Source organism: Triplophysa dalaica, chromosome 6 (assembly GCF_015846415.1).
Source record: "Triplophysa dalaica isolate WHDGS20190420 chromosome 6, ASM1584641v1, whole genome shotgun sequence".
NCBI lineage: Eukaryota > Metazoa > Chordata > Actinopteri > Cypriniformes > Nemacheilidae > Triplophysa > Triplophysa dalaica.
This window is the reverse complement of record NC_079547.1, coordinates 4,816,832-4,838,959: the sequence shown is the minus strand read 5'-3', so window position 1 is coordinate 4,838,959 and position 22,128 is coordinate 4,816,832. Positions and strand designations below refer to the sequence as shown.

The 22,128-nt window shown below is 34.7% G+C and overlaps 2 protein-coding genes across 2 annotated transcripts; both read right to left on the bottom strand.

Moving 5' to 3' along the window:
• Window positions 1-455: 455 nt before the first annotated feature.
• On the bottom strand, window positions 456-6,634 carry vstm2l (V-set and transmembrane domain containing 2 like). Its single transcript, XM_056750991.1, has 4 exons — window positions 6,446-6,634; window positions 1,778-1,944; window positions 1,526-1,573; window positions 456-1,440 (listed from the first exon to the last, which is right to left on the bottom strand). Exons 1-4 carry the CDS (start codon window positions 6,528-6,530, stop codon window positions 994-996), a joined length of 747 nt encoding a protein of 248 aa, XP_056606969.1. The 5' UTR covers window positions 6,531-6,634; the 3' UTR covers window positions 456-993.
• A 3,617-nt stretch (window positions 6,635-10,251) lies between these two features.
• Window positions 10,252-21,031, bottom strand: LOC130424448 (protein-glutamine gamma-glutamyltransferase 5-like). The gene is made up of 16 exons (XM_056750101.1): window positions 20,904-21,031; window positions 20,267-20,452; window positions 17,446-17,685; window positions 16,946-17,064; window positions 16,339-16,467; window positions 16,082-16,262; window positions 15,719-15,857; window positions 14,265-14,368; window positions 13,601-13,840; window positions 13,477-13,515; window positions 12,584-12,622; window positions 12,142-12,171; window positions 11,842-12,048; window positions 11,172-11,323; window positions 10,865-10,989; window positions 10,252-10,396 (listed from the first exon to the last, which is right to left on the bottom strand). The coding sequence occupies exons 1-16, from the start codon at window positions 20,923-20,925 to the stop codon at window positions 10,252-10,254; spliced, it is 2,097 nt and encodes a 698-aa protein (XP_056606079.1). The 5' UTR covers window positions 20,926-21,031.
• Between the last annotated feature and the right edge of the window lie 1,097 nt (window positions 21,032-22,128).

Genomic DNA, 22,128 nt, shown 5'->3' with positions numbered 1-22,128 from the left:
TTACATTCGATGAAATATTAGTGTTTGTATTGTGTTTAATTTAAGACTATTAACAGTGAAGAATCATTATGTGTTTCTCAACGAGCATGAAAGTCAAATAATTAGATCTTTGGATTTTTCTAAGGCCATTAGTGCTATGGAAATTTCATTTTACAAAAGAGAAAAGGAATCAAATAATCCTTAGCATACTACACAATTGAGGATTATTTTGGATAAAGTCAATTGCAACAAGTCTCAAAATGGGCCCAAAATCTAGGTTAAAATTTTAAATTGTGTGCCCAGCCAAATCACAAGTCCCACGACCTGATGGGGGTCTGCCCTTATATAACTTTGCATATATTTCATTCTTAAGGTATACACAGTTAAGAGTGAAAGGTCAAAACTTTCTAAAAGCCCAGAATTTAACTTTATTATGAAAAAGTCATAGACAAACTTCAGTTGCGTGTTTTATGAATACAGAATTGACAGTATATAAGATCATCTATACAGAATTATTAAAGTAGTTACAGGACAACAAATCAGAACCCAGCAGATAAAAAGGAAATAGAATTTGTACTACAAAATGCTCAGAGTATTAAACATGTATGTAAAAGCCCGATTATTAACTTTTACTTCAAAGATTTTAATAAACCACATCATTTAGAAACTATTACGTCAAAGATTGTAATGAACCACACAATAGTCGTGACCAAAGATGAGTAAACATAATACATAGATGTAGCTACAAACATTATATATGCTATATCAAGATCATCATGTGGCCTCAGTGTTTTATCTTTCAAATCTTCATATCAGAATCAGCCATAAACAAAATCAATATTGATGAACCAATATAACAATAGTCATTTAACTTTAGTCAATAACAGGAACAATAGAATGGTTTAAAATGACATCCATGCGCTTCTTGTGCACATCCGTGGGATGATAAAATATTCATATGATTATCAGGTTAGTATATTTTCAGGGAATTCACTCCTACATTTACAGTATATTTTACATTAATTCTCTGCTCTCTGATTGTTGTTTATTTCCAGCTCTTGTTTTGTTCACCTTTTGATGGTGTTGAAGACCCACTTTTCGAAACTGATGGTCCATTTCCTGCCTCATCTGAGCTGCTATCTTATGGTGAATCATCCGATGGTCTTCATCCCCTGGTTTGTATTTGTTTGACTTGTTTTTATGTTCTCCATCTTTTAGCTGACGGTTGCTCCAGTATTGCGTCTGATCCATGAGAAGGACTGGTCCTTTATTCTGCAGCTGTGTGTGTACCTGTTGGAGCAGATCAGCTGGCTGTACCTGAACATACGCTTGAACACTGTGTTGCTGAGCTTGACTTTCACTGAAATCGATGACTCTGCACTTGTATGTGCCCTCGTCTGAGGATTTGATGCTGGAGAGGCGGAGCTTGTGAGAAATGTTGCTGCCGACCACTTTGACCACCTGAACATAAGTATAAGATAGTTGAACAAGAACACTCTTGCAAATTATATAAAAATTGTCAAAAATGTTTAAACGAGAAACTCACACTTATTTTCGTTTCCCTGATTAATGTATCTTCTTGTGGAAGGACCTGTAGTGACCCAAAACCAGATCACAGGAAATTAATGTTTTTGTTGTTAATAAGCAACAATCAGGTTATCAATGTTTATTTATGTCTCTGAATGTCTATAATTATTATATAAAGTTTGCTCTAAAGGATAGTTTATATTCTTGTACATTCATTTCTAATACAATAATGTGAGAATAGTAAAACAAAGGCAATTTTTGGGCTTTCCTGATTGGTTGTCCATCCAGGATTCTCTGGCCAGTCTTGAGCGTGTCGAGCGTACCACCACTGTATCTCTAGAGACACGGAGGAGGAACTCGCCCCTCTGAAGGAACACTTTAACTCCACATCCTCTCCAGCCCGCGACATGATGTCATGAGGAACCTCAGTAAACAGAGCTGGAGAGAGAGAGAGAGAGAGAGAGAGAAAGAGGGATTGAGACAAGTAAGAAATAAGTCATTTTTAAAACATATTCAGTAAACACAGAAGGAAAGGATCAATAAATTGGCAGACCAATGTGGAATTAATTTAGAAGTATTTTACACATCTTAGTAATAGTCGAGTCATCTAAATGCACTCAAACCTTTTCCTCCCTTTATCTTTTTTCTCATCTTGTCAGGCATAGGCCTGCAGATAATGTTAACTGAAACAAACATGCTACAGCTCGTCCACTGACACCGGCACGATTCACACACACTCCATTGACCTGTGCTCAATGGAAAATGTAATAAATGTAATAATTAATGTACAACATACAGTACATGCGATGCATCTTGGGGTAAAAGATGATTGTACGTACACATAAACACACGCAATGAAAAACCATGTGACGAAACAGAAAATATATAAGATGATTGTACGTACACATAAACACACGCAATGAAAAACCATGTGACGAAACAGAAAATATATAAATAATGTAAATAAATAAAAAATGCAGACTGATAGGACTGCACTGACAGGATTTATAATTCTAGGCCCAAATGTTAAAAATAATCAAACAGATTAAGTAATGTAAACTTAATTTTATAAAAAAGTTCTACTTACTGAAATATTTAAGTTCCTGAAACACTTTTTTACTTTTGAGTAAAGTATAATGATTATTTTTAATTAACTCTAAGTTTTTACTAAATCCCAAAATATAGATTTACTCCTTGTTCACTTTACCTTATTCAAACAATTTAATTCAACACCATTGGAGAGAAGGATTTCCAATTCCCAGCATGCTTTGCATCTGAATGCATTTGGAGAGTAATTTAAAAAAATATGATTTACTTACATGTTTTTAAGTTAAAGACTTGTTAGTGCGTTCACTTCTCTTTAGAAGACTTTGATATATTTTTCAGTTTTGTGATTACCGTTGTTTAGAAGAGTGGTGCATGTGCTTAGGAACTGCAAAGCTACATTTGACCTGTAACATGTGATATGTTACCAGTGAGCAGTAGCTGTGCTAATGCCAGTTCTGAGATCAGTCTCTTCTTGCTCTTTTTGGATTGCATAAGTCGAAGTGTTTGATGTATGCATATGAAGGCTAAAAATTATGTAAAATAAAAAAAACTTTAAAATATGTTGCACTTGCCACGGAAAAATGTGCGATACAGTTTGGCAGGCGCATTAGACAGAGCCACTTGTATGTGTGATGTCCGTTTGTCGTTGTGCTTGTTCGTGTGTGAGGTTAATTTGAGGCACACATAAATACATTATTTATGTATTGAACTTCACTTTTTATTCTTGTGCTTCAACTATTTGACCTTTGCTACAAAACTTTAAGCCTCTCTAGCACCAGTGATATGTGCAAAAAAAGTAACCGTACAGCCCTGACATACAATGTTAGACATTCATCCTTGGGTAAACAGTTTTTTTTAAGTCATTGCTGTTACTTTATTGTGTTTATTTTAGCACAGCTGGAATACTCCACCAACCATTCAAAATACCACAATGTCTGTTTTATCAAATTACAAATCCAGTCAGATGCAACATAACCTTCAACTCTCAATCTCAACAGGTATAACCCTACATGACAGAGTTTGTGTGAAAAAACCCCAAGACAAAATGGTTGTTGATTTTTTATTGTGACATTTGTTCTTTTTTAGCTCAACAAGGGGTTGCTTGGTCTAATCTCTTCATATTGATGAAGACAGACAGTTGAGGTCATACTCAGCTGGATACTGCTATTTGAACAAAGCCCTCTATAGTCATTATTAAACTAGTCTGAGCCTCAGACCGTTGACTGACCGTCTGATGCATTTTGCAGTACATTCTGGGAAACTTCAGCAGACTCAAAGTCATCTTCTGATTGGTTGAATAACAGGAGAGACGTGCGTGTTGCGCTCTTTAACGGTCCGCTTGCAAACCACACAGTCATCTGATGCAAAAAAAGTCTGTCGTGTTTGTATCTGTGCCAATGAGCACTCATCACGATCGACTAAACGCTGGATTCTTTAAAGTATGCAAGGTACATAAAAACTAGAGATGCACAATAAATTGACGGCCATATTAGTATCGGTCGATAAATGCCTTTTTTTAATGTTCTCGGTATCGACCGATAATATAATTTACGCAGATATATTATAGCAGATCATAAATCATTTCCTCATGTTAAACTTTGTTAGCTGTCTGCTGCTCACAATAAAAATACAGTACATTACTGTCTTTCTGTCGTCATCATTCCAATACTGGTATTAGCAAAACATTGTTGATGTAGGTACAGTATTAATGAATGTGTAAATTATAGGAACAAAAGGATATTGTTTAAATCAGACTGCTGTCTGAATGCTTTCTGTCTTGAAAACTGTAAGACATGTGGCAGTAAAAACACTTTTCTTGGTTGCTCTGGAAGAACATCTATAATTTGTTTAATAAATAAAAATGTACCAGAAAAGTTTGAAAACTAGAGAATCTTTAATCTTTGTGTAAAGTGGCTTGGTATATGATTTTCAGTGGGAAAAAGTGAACTAATGGTTACCTTGTTTTCTGCAGTCGATGTTTTCAAATAAAAGCAGTTGTCCACCTTTTGCCTTTTGTTGCAGTTTTATGGAATTATAATTTATTTTAAATGTATATTTAGATAATGTATATCGGCCAATATATTGGTTATCGGCTTCCAATGATAAAGAAATATTGATTATCGTTAATCACCCAAAATTTACATATCGGTGCATCCCTAAACATTGTTGTTGTAAACTTTTAAAACAATTGTGAACAAATTGCGAAACAAATCGTGATTAATTGCTTTACAAGTCAGTCATATGGCATATTGTGCAGTTCTTGACCTAAAAAAGTTGTGTGAGATTATTATTAAACCGGCTTTAACTGATCTAAAAACTGCAGATTATGCAATGTCACATAAAATATTTCATAAAATTTTAAACATAAAGTAGTCACATAAAAACAACAGCTCCAGTTTGTTCTTTGTAAGTCTATCTAAAATCAAAGTAGGGCCTAATATTGACTTCAAAGACATTACTCATTAGACCAGTCTTATGGATATCTATTAAACTTCTGAGCATGTGACGAAATCTCGATTAAAAACAGTTACACCAGTTCGTATGAATTTGTATGGTCTCATTTGTGCATTTTGACATTAAATTTAGAGGTTGGGTTAACGGAGGGGCTTCAGTATTGCTTTTTAACATCCTACAAATTCATACGAATTACCCACCTCGTAAAATGGTTGCAAATTCCCATTAGATCAGGCTGGCTAGACTGCATTCGATTTAAAACACAGTCAGGGTCTACTGGAAGCTTGACCTGGACTCTAATGAACTCCCAGTGGAATGACTGGTTGTAGTGTGCTAACTGATTAGAGTGTTTCAATGATAACCAATCAATATCAGGCTCATTCTGTTTTTAATGATGAAACCACACAACATTCACAAAACATTTAACACTGAACATCAGGGGAAATAAAAGAGGCATTTCACAGCAGAGTTCGAGAGGTCTAACAAAAAAACACTGTAAAGTTGCTAAAGTAGTAACAATTTCCAATAGTAGCCTACCTGAGGTCCAAAAGAATAGATTGAACACAATTATAGAATTTAGTAAAAGCAGATTTTGTAAAAAAAATCGGAACGCATCTTGTTTTGTATCTTCGGCGCTACTTTTAAGCCACAAAAAGATGGTCAACCAGAAGTAAAGGCCAATCACAAGTGAATATATATATATTCATGCATTTGGCAGATATTTTTATCCAAAGCGATGGTGCATTAAACATGTACATTGAATCATTTATCATCAGTATATGTGTGCTCCTTAGGATTCAAACCCATAACCTTTCCACTCCAAATGCAACCAACTTTAAAACATAACTAACATACATTTTACTACATATGAAGTTGAGTGGAGTCTGTCAAGACTTTTCTTACAAGTAAACTAACTGTAGATCATATTATAAAGTAGGCTATGTAATGAATTCTGAGAGTGTTCTCTGTGTTGACTGTGCAGAATTTGGGTGGTCCTAATAAATGCATGACAGGTTCTCATTGCCCTTGAAGGTCTGAACATTTGTGAGACTTCAAGATGTTAGACAAAAAAATAAAAAAAACTTCACTGTTCATGAACCTGCAAGCTTATTATTTTACAAGTTGATCATTTGAAACCGCATCTGATTGTTTAAATAAATGTTGAAAAAAATAATAAAAATGTTTCACTTTATCAGAAAATGTGTCATATTCTCTCAACAATTCCTTAGGAATCTACACAAATAACTTTATTTTTTGTTGTTTATTGAAATTACACACCGATGTCAAGATATAAATATAAAAGCCCCTCAAATAAAGACTGGTGAGAACTTGGTGAGGTGCCTAGACATAATTTGTAAGCATCGTAGCATTTTAAGAAAGGTGTTTAGAGATGCAGCTCACTCGCTTTAGGAAACATGTCATATATTCTTCAACATACCGTTTCCAGAGACTCGATTATCCACTTCCATATTTGCTCTGATAATTTGGGCACAAAGTCCGACGTAGTGTAAAATCCAGAGCATCTCTCCTAACGAACAAGTCTATCCACTCCTCGGGAGCAAATGTTGAATTCCTTTGCAAATATAATATTATCGCAGTTGACGTTGAGAGGGCACGTCTATGTTCTGTCTTGCTCGGTTGCGCATTAATTACTGTGGCGGAGGAACACACGGGCGGGAGAAGTGCGTTGTGATGCTGTCTGTGGAATAATCAATTAGGTGGAGGTTGATTCATTCCTAAAACTAGAGTGCATGTGCCATAAGGTATTAGAAAAGCACTATTTAGTGTAAGACATATAACACGATTTGACGTTGTATTTACATGATATTGCCCTCAAAAATATTTATTATTTAAAATAAATAAGGACTGACAATCAAATAATTTAGTTTGATTGTGGGGGGAAAATGTATGTTTCTGAATCCTTCATCCACAAAAAATGTCTTTGTAATCTTTTAATAAAAAGCTGAAATGTACTTTTTTGTCCAAAAACAGTGCAGAGCTATAATAATAATTATGGTATGTTCACCATGCGTTTACTCATACTTCGACAGAACATTGTGGACAGCCTTGCACATGCCATCGCTGATCTTAGCTTCTATATCTTTGAGGACAATATTTTCTAATCTTACAGAGAGGCCAAGCACTTCAAACTGGTTCATACATATTAAACATAGCTGTGAGGCTATAAGAAATGGAACAATTTCAGATTCAAATATGACTCGTGAAGATCATAATTTTCCCTGCAGTCATTTCAACCTTACACCCACACGCAGGTCCAGCTATCAGGTCATAACACTCTCTAAGCCCAGAGCAGTTTCCTTTCCCTCTGAAGTCCCATCTGAAGAGATGTTTTGCATGTAAATGAAGTGGGTAGGACTCAGTGGTCCCTTACACCTGCAATCAAAAACAAAATAAACTGATCATATTATTATCACACTGCACAAAAATAATTCTGTATTTAATTATTAAAAATAGATTTATTTTTTGTTGCAACTTGCAAGCAGGCATCAGAAGATTAGACTGATGAATAATAAATATAGGCCTACTCAATGAACCATGTCCCCTTACTCATTTAAACAGAACTGTTGGGTTAAAAGGTTCACAAAAGTTTGAATATTACATGCCGTCTCATAGAGCCTGCATACTTTGCAGTATGTTAGTGTGGTGGGATTTCTTTGAACTTTTCTTGGTTTGACTTCCACTTGAAAATATCTTGTTGACAGGACGGACACTAAAAACCTGTGAGTGTGTGCGCATAAGAGCAGCTGTGAATGAGTTTTCATTACTCTGATTTAGGTTGAGTGATGGCAGCTATGGTTTGTATAGGGTTTGCTCACACAATTCAATTCCGAAGCTTTATGTGTCTTTTTCAAGTGCCAGCTGTGAGATGCCAAGACCTGGAACAGAAGCACAGCTCAGAAACTGCCATCAACAACAGATGCAAATCAAAGCAAGAGCGCATTAGCATTGATTCAAGAAAAACACTAAAATTGTTCACTACGAAAACAAACTCCATATCTCCAGTAACAATGCAGTTTGATTTCATGACATAAACCATAAGCTGTTACCATGGAAAGTGCTCAGAAGGCCAGGTGAATTATTAATAAATTATTATCTTTTAAATTTTGATTTGAGTGTCCTGGTGTGGTTGAGCACTTGTCAATTTCAGATGATAAATCAAAGTTTGAAACTTTGCTTTGGTGTATACTCAGGGTTTTAACCATGAGCAATAGTAATATTGATGTTGCTGCACAGGAAGATATTTGGGTACACACCGCTGAGGTTTCCATGCATCTGCTCATATTATAAATAGATTACATTTACATTCTGTCCGAAAAGTTTATTTTTTTCTGTCTTGCATTTTGTAGAATTAGATTAAAATATGAAAATAATCATTATACATGCTGCATAGTATGAGATAGCGAGACAGACAGACAGATAGACAGCTGTGTATGTGAATGAGGACAGGCTTTTTGTCACCTCTAAATGGTGAAGCATTTATGTGTCCCCATGCTTTTATGTTTTTGAAAAATGACAGCTGTAATTTCACTGGCATGATAATTGCCATAAGAGACAGAGAATAGCACTGCTCTTCAATTGCTCTCTCTCTCTCTCTCTTACTTTCACTGTTAAATAACACAACGTTTTACTCAGACAAGTCACCAAAACTAGTAAAACTAGACAAACAACTATGCCAAAGCTCAACAATCTCACATGGATAACAATGAAGTTGAAGGTCCAAAGTGTATTTTTTTAGAGGATCTATTGACAGAAATGCAATATAATATACATAACTATGTCTTCAGATGTGTAAAATGACCTTAAGGAAGCATAATGTATTTTGTTCACCTTAGAATTTCCATATAGACCACTCGTCACCATACATGAAATTCGCCATGTTGTTTGTACAGTTACCCAGACAAACTGCTCTACAGAATATGTTTCATAATTACGAAAACGTGACGACATCTTTGTCCTGTGCAGCCGTCATAGTGCTTCGAAAGAGCAGTTGGTTGCAATTTGCAATCTCACCTCTAGATGCCGCTAAATTTCAAACACTGGACATTTATGAAATAATGAATATGTTATTGTAGATAGATATGGAATAACACACGAGACATATTGAAACTTTAATGATGCACTTATACGTATTTTGTCCATTTTAGTGGTTTAAAGACATGGTCGCAACTGAACTGTGATGGTATAAACTAAGCATATGGTTTATTTACAATTTCTTCTTTATGGTACAGAAACACTCACTGTTATTTACTATAGAACAACATGAGGGCGATTAAAGAACAACATAATCTTAAATCGTGAGTGCTTCATCTATGAATCTTTTGTATTTGTTCACAACGTATATAATGTGTAGTGTATCAGATGGGTAATTCAAAATCATTGGGCACAGTCTACATTGTCTTTTTTTAAGTAATGAAGCTGTGGCAGAGATATTTGACTCTGGCTTCAATAGTTTGTGTGTTTGGCTGTACTAATAGAGACAAATGACTGTCTGTGTCTGCCACCGGTGACCGTACAAACACAAATGCTTCATTTTGATGCGCACTGGAAACAAATCCAGTCAGTAAACACAAGCCGTCTGCAAACACTGTGTAATTACAGTAACGCTGCATTTGGACGCAGCCTGCCTTCTGTGTTTGGGTCGGTACATACAGCCCTGCCTGCAGAAGACTGTGACATGATTTAAATAAAAGGGTTTCTGCATTTGCCAGTTCCACCAGATAAGTATCCAATCCAAAATGCATTAACCTAACTCTGATGTTCAAATTGAAAAGGTTGTGGGTTCGATCCCAGGGGATTGCAGATACCTTAGTATAAATGTATAGGATATTGAAATGTAAGTCGCTATGGATAAAAGCGTCTACCAAATGCATAAATGTAAATGTAATCTGATGGTCTATTTAATTTGATATGGTAAATTACCACTTAAACACGTCCCGTGACATCAATTGTATATATATTTCAGTATGTTACATTGTGATAAAAAATTTGCCTCAACATTTTTTCCTTTGGCTAAAGTAGTGCATACACTTGTCATTTATATCAAATGTAAAAAGAAAACAGAAATTTAGATAGTTAGGTTAAACATTTATATACTGTATATGTACTTTTGATTTACACATAGGGAATACTTACTGATTTTTACTAAAGTAGCATTCATATAAGAAACACAAATCTGATGGGTTGAATTGGTTTTCATCTTCAAACCTCTACAGCTCTTTAAGGCTATTTAACATTGATGGTCTTGAACCCATGGAGAACGCAATGCAGGTTTTTCAACACAAAACTAGCAAAGAGCATCTTGGCACCTGTCCTCCTTGGAGTGAACTGAAAGGGGATCCTTATGGTCTCTCTAGGCTGAACTGTCACGCTTTAAGACAGAGGAATAGAACATTTATGGAATGAAAAAATAAATATACATGGATTTTTTACAGGTACACATTTGGGATGTTAATCAGATCATGTAAATAGTCATGTAACTAAGAACAATTCTGTTGAAAGCAAAGGTTTTGCAATTTGCATGTAACTGCAACACAAAAACAATTTTTATCATAAATGTTGACATTCAAGTGTTCACTGCAATAAAAGCAAAGTTCAGTTTAAAAGCAAGTTTATAAAGAAACACAATCATCAATTTGGTGAATTGACTTTCATGAATCAATATATCAAATCTTTGTGTAGGACACTGCTTCCTGATTTCAAACACTTTATTTGACACAGTAACGCACGTAACCATATCGCAGTTTCTGACATGTGACCCTGACACAAATGACAAACACTTATCACAGTTCTCCCAGAAGAAGTAGACTAACATGATGAGATGAAATACCCTATGTACCTGATTCGGTCCCTCAAAATTCCTGAACTTGTCACCGTGAGCTCTCCATATACTGCAATGGTGAAGGGGCTGGTGAAGATCACCATGCCAACTTGCTGCATGCAAGCGATGACAGAGTTTTTGATCTGTAAGAATGAACGTGATCATGATAAATTGTTGTAATTGTCTCCTTTTCGGTTTTAAATACTTTTATTTTCTATCTTATACTCTCTATTTTAATGCTGTAACACAAGGGTTTGTGTAGACAGTACTATTTTCATCGGTCACAGAAAAAAACAGCACTAGACTGAATCTTTGTCCATCATACCTGTATACTGAGAGTAGGGCTGTGGATACGAAACTCTTTAGAAGCCATTGTTCTCTCCCCAGTCTCCATGTCCAGTATAACCACAGCCAGGTTAACCAGATCCTCGCTCCGAGTATACTCACTGAAGGAGATCTCGTATTTGAAAGTCTGAGCTAGTGAAATAAAGAAACAGTCAGTCAGTCATAACCAGACCCTTATACAGTATATGGTGTTTGCATGAAGGACACACCAGTTATCTGATTATATTAGTGATTCTTTTGTATAATGCTGATATTATATATATATATTTAAATATGTATTATCACTGTAGATGATAAATTGTGGACTGCCCATTTTTTATGGGATCAAATTAGATTCATATTATCAAATAAATATATTACGATGCACAAACACATGTTGTTTATATGAATTAACATATAAATGGAATAAAATCCACAAGTGTATGTTCTATTTAGATTTTTAATACTGTCCACATATTGTTTTTTCTCTTGATAAATTATTATCAGTCTCTCTAGCAACACCAACAACTTGAAGCTCAGATTAGTTATGTTAAGTGAAACCAATTCAATCTATACTGTATTGTCTGCAGTCACAAACTGTCTTGTACTTGGCCACTGAACTGTAACGTATACACATTAAAGCATAAATGAAATTGATGTTGAATTCCTACTATCATAACGAACGATCTTCAGTTCATCATAAGCCTTCCAGAAGGTTCTGGTGGGATTACGATTGTACTTTTTCTTCTGTGCGTTGATGTTCATTTTGAGATTTTTGTCTTTGCTCCAAGTGTTGTTAATTTCAACTTTGAATAAAACACTTTGTCCGACTACAGGGGTCTCCAGAAGAGTCAGGGAAACAGCTATCCGATTTGGAACTATATCAAAGACATGAAAAATAAAACATTACATCACAAAACAGAGTAGACCAAATAGGAAATGTAAATTGCTGTTAAGTCAGTCAAACTTACTGGAACTTGCTGTATCACCACATCTAGTTGCTGGGAAAATATAGATATTTAAAAAATACTCTAGAGTTCAGTAAAATACATTTCTTCATCGGTTTTATTTTTAAATATTAATTAATAGTTTTTTAATGCCGATTAAATATTCTCGAGATGCAAAGCTTAAATGCATTTTTACTTAATAAAATAGGTTGGTAGATAACATGTTACAAGAATACTTCTCAAATTCTGGGAAAATGATGAATACACTGATGACTGAAGACGCTAAAATATACGTTTGCTTGAACGATCGTCTATTTTGAATTGTCTACAGGTTGTAGTGTGATAGACAGACACAGACAGACAGACAGATTTAGTTTTACTTTAAATTTATGGTCGAACAATTGTTTATATAAAGTAAATTCTTTATATATATATTTATATATTTTAAAAAGCTCAAATCACTTACCAGTGGAGCAAGTAATAAATGATGGAACTGGTATTTCATCTAAAAAAATAAAATAAGAACATTTTTGTGGTGATGTGAAAACAGTAAGTCATTTTCTCTGGTACAAAAATATTTTCACAAGATATTTATAAGAATTGATGTTTGTGAATGTATGTACAGAGATGTATCCTTGTGAGCAAGCATTCCGTTTCTACAATAAATTACAAATCTGGTTTTGATTAACTATTGGAAGTAATTGAATCATTAAAAAACATCATAAATAAACAAGTCTACGACTACCCATTGCTTTGGATAAGCATCATATTCTGAAGGCATTCGGAAAGGCACCGTGAGACATTCTGAATCATATAAGGTAATCAACCTCGTTTAAAAAGTGACATAAGATATGAAATATACAATAATAGGAAAAACAAACATAACACCATACAGTCTCCAGTCTGACAGCCTATTTTGCTTATAAATACTGAATGCATACATTTATTAAGCCTTTTTAACATGCAAGTTAAAAATTGTTCACTATTTTTGGCATGCATTTCGTTAGAATCCTTTTCTATTTATGCAGTTGTAATTGCTTTATAATGCATTTGTAAATTACTTATTAATCATTAATGAACACATTTACAAATGCTTTATTAAGGGAACCTTAATGTAAAGTGTTACCAAAATATTTATAAGAAGTGAGTAAGGGAACTTACACTTCTGAGCGATCATGTATTTTGAATGCTTTACCACATTGGCAAACTGCTATTCTTACCATATCTTAAACCGTTTTACTTCTGAAGTAAATGTACCATGCTTTAAATATTTTTGTATTTAGTTTCATCAGAAAACTTCTGTGGTGTAAGAATTGGCCTTATTAAATTAAGTTTCTCAGAAAAGGAAAAATGACTTACCATGGTAAGCATTTACAAGTGGATAAGTTAATGTTTCATCTAAATAAGAAAATAATACAATTTGGTTATATTTTTGTGATGTTATGAAAAAAGTAAGCCACTTTCAATCTTCTGTTTCTCTTACCCATCTCAGTTTTATATTGTGAGGTGATGTTTAACATTTGCATGGATCCTGGATGCTTGGTGCATATCAGGGATCCGACTCGTTTGGTATCAGTCCTAGATTCCAAAAGCTTTCCATCACGCATAATCATTTCAACGACATCAGCATTCACTTCAGCGTAGACAAATGGTACATCAAACTGTGCATTGAACTTCTGCTGACGTATGGCCTTCACAGAAGCAGGGCCACATCTAAACCATCCTGTAACAGAATGAGGGATTCTTAATTTTAATTATTCTTCATGAGGATTTACATTTAAACAAACCTAAAACTTTCTGCAGAAAAAACAACAGCATGGCTAGTCAATAGCACTCGTTGTGTCTACAGCCCGACAAAGCATGGTACAAATAAGGGTGATGGAGTCAAATCCCAGGGAATCCATTGACTGGAAGAAGGTATGTGCCAAATGCAATGTCAACTTTCAACTTCATGGGGTTAGCTTTAACGCATTACAGTGTTACAATTCAAAAGTGCATTTGTCAACACAGTTCGAGTTTAATGATCTCAGTTTGATGAAAGTCAAAAAGAAAAAGCAATTGAAAAGTATTTTTTTTATTTTATTTAACTACAAACATGATATTGAGTTACTCCATTGTTGAACGTTTCATAAAAATGCATGACTGACCTGTGCTCCTCTCCTGGGGTGTGGGGTCAAGAACCTGCCAACCATCAAACTCATGTCCCAGATCAGGCCTCTTCATCCACGACTCTACCCAAACATGGAAGTTCCTGAAAAAAACAATGGATAAACATGACTGACCACTGCATTTCAGGTACGTAAATGTAACTACTGTTTGTATGTTTACCCATTCACCATTTAGCTTTATACATTATATGACCACTGCTGGTATAGTTATTAGTTCACTTATGGGTTAATTTTCCAATTTCTATTAAACATATCTTAAAATATCTATTAAAAAAAGCATGCATATTTAAGCTTAGATAAACTAAACCTGGGTCTGTATACTGTAGTAGACTTTGTGAGACATGTTTTTATTTCTCTTATGCTTTTTGTTATCCTAATGTTTGACCCAATTACTTTCAATGTTTACCCAACTTGTAAGTCCCTTTGGATAAAAGTGTCTAATAAATGACTAAATGTAATGTAAATGTAAAAAAGAAAGAGCTACTTCGGTTTGAAGTTGATAGAATCAGCTAAATCAGTTTTGAGAAAGTTTTTTTGAACGTTCCAGAACAAATTTATGCAATGTAAGCATCTGATATAATGATACATCCAATATTTTCCCCCAACAGTTAACCAAACATTGACTTAAGACATAACAGATGGAATGGCCATGTAAATTTTTCATGAAAGTTCAGCCATTTTATGGCTCGATAGTGGAAGCTCGATAATGCGGCTAATCTAATAATGAGCTGAACAGCTCCACAGTGCTCGCATTAATTCAGCCAATTCTTCATCAACAGCAGCGTCTACCTTCCTTAGACGTCACAGTAATGATTGTACAGGTACATACAACCATGTTTTGGCTAATTTTACAAATGCGCAAAAATGAAAATAAATGAATAATAATTTACTATAGCCAGGGTTGCCAAATCTCACACCAAATAACAAGCGAATGGTAACTCAATCTCAGACGGATGGAGGTGACGAACGGAAAGAGCTAAAGAACGGAATGCCAACATACACGCTCTGATGGCTGATGATCAATCTGAGTATTCAAGCAGGTGAAGTTGTGCTGACCTGTTATAATAAAAAATTTAGGCTAGGCCAATTTGATTTTCTCATGGCCCACCTACACTTCATTGGAATTATTGGCTAGGATAGTGCATCAGCGTAAAGATGCATCATAAAAATATTTCATGCATTATTTAAGCAAATGAAAGATTTGAAAGACAAACCTCTCAGAAAATGTACAAAAAAGATACTAAATGTATAAATTACTATTTGGAGCGTTGAGGTCACAATGTCTTAATTAACTTTTTTAAATACCTCAAAATCGACCAAAATTAAAAAATCTGTTATTTTTCCCGTAGCTAGAAATTAGACAGTTTCAATATGATTGTAAATGTGTGGCATTTTTTAGAAAAGAGAAGAAATATTTTCAGGATGTCACTTACCAGATTCTTTCCTGCGTGTAAGATTCTAACTTTTCTCCACGCTCTGAGTAATGTTCCTCAATCATCAAGTTGCCATTTGTGTCGTGGGCAGAGTTAAAATTGGTGACAACACGAGTTGGAATGCCAAGTGCCCTCATTACTGTTAGAATGACAAAAAATACATTCACAATTGAAAACCAACCGCAAGAATCCTCTTCATGCAAAACAGTTTGTATTCATCAATTGAATAGTTACAAAATAAAAGATAATAATACTGAATTATTAATTTACTTTTTTAATCATGATACAAACGAAACATCTGACTGCAGAATAGTGATTAACCAATCAGAATCAAGTTTTCCCAAACGGATACCTTTTTCATACCTGTGCACATGACAGCAGCAAACACCCAGCACTGGCCATATTTAACAGGTCTGAAATTGGATTCAGACCATTTCCAGAGGATATCTGCACTGCTGAACCATTCCAATGGGTTAACACCATCATTGTATTCACGTGACCAGCATCCCATGAGCACACCCCTATCTCCATCATTACTGTTTGTCTGTTTAGAGATGGCAAAAGACAATAATGAGTTAGACCTGAGGTGGACAGAGGTGGAGATGAGATGACATCCTCACCATCGCTGAGATCACTCTGCTAATGTAGACTGGACTGGTGCGCTCCATTAAATCGCGTCCTCTGTCCCATAGGTGCTGGGGACTCAACTGCAGCAGATTCATACAAATGTCCAATATCCCCTTTTCATACTGTGAAAATGCACCATTTAAAATAAATAAAGTAAAGTTCAGCCCAAATCCTTCAATTAAATAAATGCATCAAATTATGAACTCTAAGCACATAAAAATAAAGAATAATAACGTATACATTAATTTGAATATTGTGTTTGTGAGAGAATGCAAATATGCATTTAAGTTGTTATCAGTTTTATGTCATCATTTTTATTTTTGCGAACTGATTTTATATACTTGTTAAATTGTTGAGTAAACACTTGTTGAGTGTTTACACGTCAAAAAATTGAATACCAGTTCACAGAAGGAAAAAAAAATGATAATTTTACTTCAACATATACCTAGAAATAGTAAATAAAAATAATTTTGGAATGGTCTCATAACTTTTTCTGTGGTTATATATTCTATTCTAAAATAAAAATATTAGTAAATATTAATAACATACTGCAAAATGTTTTACTATGTGGGAAAGATCAACTTTAGAGTCGTCTCTCACCTGATCAAACAACCATGGACTCCCGCAAGGATTATCGGGTGTACCTTTAAACAGCAGTCCAAAATCTCTCATTACATATTCATCTCTGTGCTCCTCAGAGTTCAGGAACACAGAATCACCTACACAAAAACACAAACATTTCTGTGTCCTCTTGTGATCTCTGTATAACTATTACAAGCAAAAATAGTCGTTAACAACACCCCCTCTCCGTTGAATCCAAATTTCTATCCAATAAAATATTTAAGAGCCTGACATTAATAACATTTACTCTTTATAAAATGTCCAAATAGAAGTATCTTGTTTTTTTATTTATATGGATTTCAATGCTCGTTTTCTCTCATTTTAAATGACACGCATTAAACATATTGGGGCTGGGGCCCCCTTTAGGGCCTTGATACCCAGCCACCCCCTCCCGTTCATTGAGATCCACTGCTTTAACATATGGCCACATTTAAATTAATATTATTTAAAAAGTTATGATTCTGAACATCCAGGCTCACCTTCACACCAGGGGTTGCAGAGCAGGGTGAAATGACAGAGAAAGTGGGTCCTCACACTCACGTGGGTCTCGACTCTCAGGCTGAGGGTGTAAACCCCCACAGAAGCAGACACGGGGCTTAACAGCAAAACTGATATTGTGCGGGGTGAGTGTGAGAGAGCTATGTCACACACTATAGTAGCACTCCACTGAGTTGTAGATTTTTGTCTGGTCGAGACTGGCACTTCGTCAGACAGCGAGCCTTCATAGGGGAGATTATGAAAGGATGGTTGAAGAACATACTTAGAATAAATGTATAGTCTGTAAGTCGCTTTGGATAAAAGCGTCTGCCAAATGCATAAATGTAAATGTAAGAAAAGAGGGACAGTTGGGTCCCCATACACCAATATACCAGTGATTTAAACTTTCAGCAAAAAAAAATGTGTAGGAGAAGTGGTTGTTCTGCAGTAACTAAAAACTCCATTGCATCAAGTATACTAAATTAACTTGTGCTTGTTTCACAGGAGGATTAAATCTTGCCAACTCGACTGCCTGGTTTCAGAACAATGCAGATAACCTTTTCTGGAAAGATTAAGGGATAGGTCACAATGTCACCCTTGGTTGCATTCCAACTCATTCAGGACTAATTGATTGACAATGTATGGAGCTGACGTTTTAGCTAAAAGGGATGCTGTCTTTAATAAAAGGCACTTTATGTAACACTGCACAATAGGTTCGAAAGAGTGCTATTTAAGAGATCTTAAAACCAGACTGAGCGCAATCACTGAGCCTCCCTTAAATAGCGCGAGATTTACTTATGTGATCGCAATGGATCACCATTTACCATTAGATCCTGTGTGGAATTTGCAGCAACATCCTCCCTTACAGACAGGGTGGGTGATCCTGTCCAAAATTTTTTGTCATGTTGGTTGAAAATCTCTTTACATCCTTAGAGCAATCAAGAAGTATAGTGGTCGATAATATTTTATAATTATATATGGTCCGTGAAAGGCGTAGGACAAAAAAGCGTTCGCCCAATCAAAATGTGCTTTGAGAAGAATTTAATTGATTTAGTTTGTAATTCGTTACGTGGATTTACAAATTACATTCATGTGTTTGGAGGAGGCATGGCTTTGGAAAGCTAATTGCATAGAGGGTGGGATTATAATTTTTAGCTAGGAGTCTTAAATTAGCATATTTCCAAATCAACCACCTCACCTGTAAGGTGGATGGTGCCCGGTACTCTCAGAAAACCCTCGTGGCACAGAGCAGAATTAGCTGAATTTGAATAATTTTAACAAATAAGAGGGATCTGGGTTCACAGAAATTGCATATTCATTTTATTTATTACTTTCCTGGATAAGATATTTCACATAATAGAAGTTCACATAGTATAATTTATACAAATTAACACGTAAAAAAATGAAATAACCTTTAATCTTTATTGTCTGTCATTACCTGAATTATCAACGACTGTTTTCATGTTTTGTGATAGTTGTTTGTGACAGGAATTGTGACTTTTCTGTCTAACAAACATAAGTTAATTACACACAATTCTGAATTATTTTCTCACAACTGTTGACTATATTGTCTAATGAGAGAAAACTGTAAAACTGATGTTATTGAGTATAGTATGATATTATTAAGATAATGCAATATTATTAGTATTCCAAAGTATTCTAATGTATTTAGATTAAGTTTCAAAACTTGTGTATCTAATGAAATACAGTACAAATTTCTTTCAAAAGCATGTATTTTGTAATCTGTATTGAAATACATTTTAAAAGTAACCTTCCTAGCCCAGTGCCTTGTTTTTTTTCCATACAATCCAAGTAAATGGGTACTGTAAAATGGTTCAATAAAAGGAAGGAAGGAGACGGGAACCGAAGACATTTAAACATGTAATAAAGTAATAACAGCCGGTGGCCCCTCACGGCCGATCGTCGGCGAACAAAACAATAAATATAAATACAAACATGTTCGGGCCCGGTCCTCTCTCTTCGACGGTCCGGTCGATCGTTCTCTTATATGCTCCCGATCTCCTACGTGATTCGAGACCGGTGCGCGCACAGCTGGCGCTCTTTAACAATTACTCACCGGTCTCGAACCACGGTCTCGCCCCGCCTACTCAACTACAGGTTTTTGGTTACCAAGACTAAACTAAAGAATATCAAAATATCTTCTTTATGTTCTGCAGAAGAAAGTCATACAGGATTGAAATGACAAGAAGGTTAGTAAATGATGACAGAATTTTCATTTTTAGGGGAACTATCTCTTTAAAGCAAATGCAAAATGTTGCTTTTTATTGTCTGGCCGGTGGAGAGTTTAAATGGAGTTTTGCGGCTCTGAAGGGCTGTTTCTATGCTTAACAGCCCTGGTTAATCTGATATGGGATGAATGACTCAATACTGATTTTGTTGACATCCTAATGGGATCAGTAGTTCAGTTGTAGTATTGTTGTCCGTTTATTTTTGTTCAAATCCTTTGTTCAACTTGAACATACTTAGTTTCTTTAGTGGACGTATCCTTAAAGGGATACTTCCAAAAAACCTGATAATGATTTTGTTCTGCTTAACACAAAAGAAGACAGAGAAAGTATGTCAGCAAAAAGTTCTGAGGCACTTTCGTATTTTTTCCTATGGTATTCAACGGGGGGCAAAATCGGTCTGGTTTTAAACCTTCTTCTAAATATATTTCTCTGTTTTCATCAGAACAACAAAAATGTACAGATTTGGAACAACTCGAAGATGAGTAAATGAAGACAGAATTTTCATTTTTGGGTGAAGTATCCCTTTAAGTATTTTTCGCATACATTTCCCATTTGCATGCATACAGAACATTACCTTGAAAGAAATGAACTTGAAAGACCAGTTTATCCTTGTGTGGATTGAATGCCCGTCCATCAAAGTTCACCAGAATCTGAAAGGCCTGCCCTCTCCTCAGGACAAGAGTCCTGGAGCTCAGACTGCATGTCTTGTGGTTAAGCTGGTTTTTGGCCCACTGCAGGTTGACACTTTTAAACCTGAACTCTGCAGGAATTGAACAAAATCATAAATTTACATTTTTCAATGAAATTGAATAAGTTTTATTAAATATTACTTTTACCATTATCTGCAAAAAATATCTATATTCTGTAACATACAAATATCTATCATTTCAGTTAATTTTTAAATTTAAGTAATGTCTTCTGAATAGTAATACAACACAGTTATACAATTTTGCCAACTGAAAAATTAATATAACCAGTCACTAGAAGATTTTGAGTTGAGGTCTGAATTATTTTTATGGTGTTGCAAATATAATTAGACTTGTTAAATTTTAATTGTTGTCACAATGGATGTCTGTAACTCCAAATACAAAGAAAATCCTTGTGTGTGTAGACACACTTCGCATTAAAACTCCTTCTGATTCTGATTGGAAAGCTTTATGAAAAAAGAAAAAACTGATCAAATAAAAAATATCTGTAAGTGTCAAACTCACCATCCATGAGATTCTGCTGCATCTTTATTTGCTGCTACTGTAAGATGTGGATCCTTCGTTGATTCTCCTTCATTTTATATGAGATATATCTGTCCCTCCCTCTTGAAGAAGCATTACAGAAGTGGTCAAACCACATTCACAATAGGATGAAAGTATGCCAGATAGTCAATGCAACCAACACCTTAGACGATTAGACAATCAAGCATACTTGATCATTGTGCATTTCTGAGGGTAGATACGGTATGTATGTACATGTGTCCCGAGTGATTATTGGATATGAACAATAACACATAAATAAATAAATAAATAAAATAAATAAATAAATAAATAAATAAATAAATAAATAAATAAATAAATAAATATATATATATATAAATAAACATGTCTTCATGTGATATGTCAGAGAACCTCTTTATTTCATCCTCCCACCATGGGAGTGGTAAATATTTACTATTACAGATTTTGAATAAAGTTTTGTTTGTGCTCCCATTACACTGTTTTATACCTGCCGGTTAATGAAACGGAAGTCTCCCAAACTTAAAGAAAGTGCATCTCACTGTAAAAATGATTCTGGGTCATAGTAGATTCCATTAAATGAATTAAGTAAACTTTACATGTTACAATTGTGTTTTTGTTTAAAAAAAATCCCAAAATTTAAATTAAAATCATAGAAAAAATCTTGGAATTCATAATGCACACATTATTAACTTGTGTAAAGGATCTTTACTTAATTTTCATGAAAATTAAGACTTCATGAAGTCTTTTAGTAATTTTTGTGAAAAAGGGCTATTTTATACGACTTAAAATGAAATGAAAAACTTGATATTGTTATTGTTCAGTTGTCTTTTTAGATTAAGAAGAGATTCTGATTCTGTAAGAAGAGTTTTGTGGTTACCATCGTTCAGAAGAGTGGTGCTTGTGCTTAGGTTATGCAAGAGCGTACAACATCTGTTTCTTCACTCAATGAACAGTAATGCTGCTAAAATCATATATGTTGTAAACAATAATAATTGTGATGTCCAATGGCTTGCATATGTAAACGTTGGATAGGCAAACTCAAACTGTTAAAACGTAATTAATAAAAATCTTATAGTGTAAATTTCCATAAGATTCTGCTGCATTTTAATTTATCCATAACCTTTTTGTAAAAGTACCCCACCCCTCCCTTCCGAAGAAGTTCCACAGAAGTGGTTGAACCACATTCACTTATTCCATAAAAAGATAC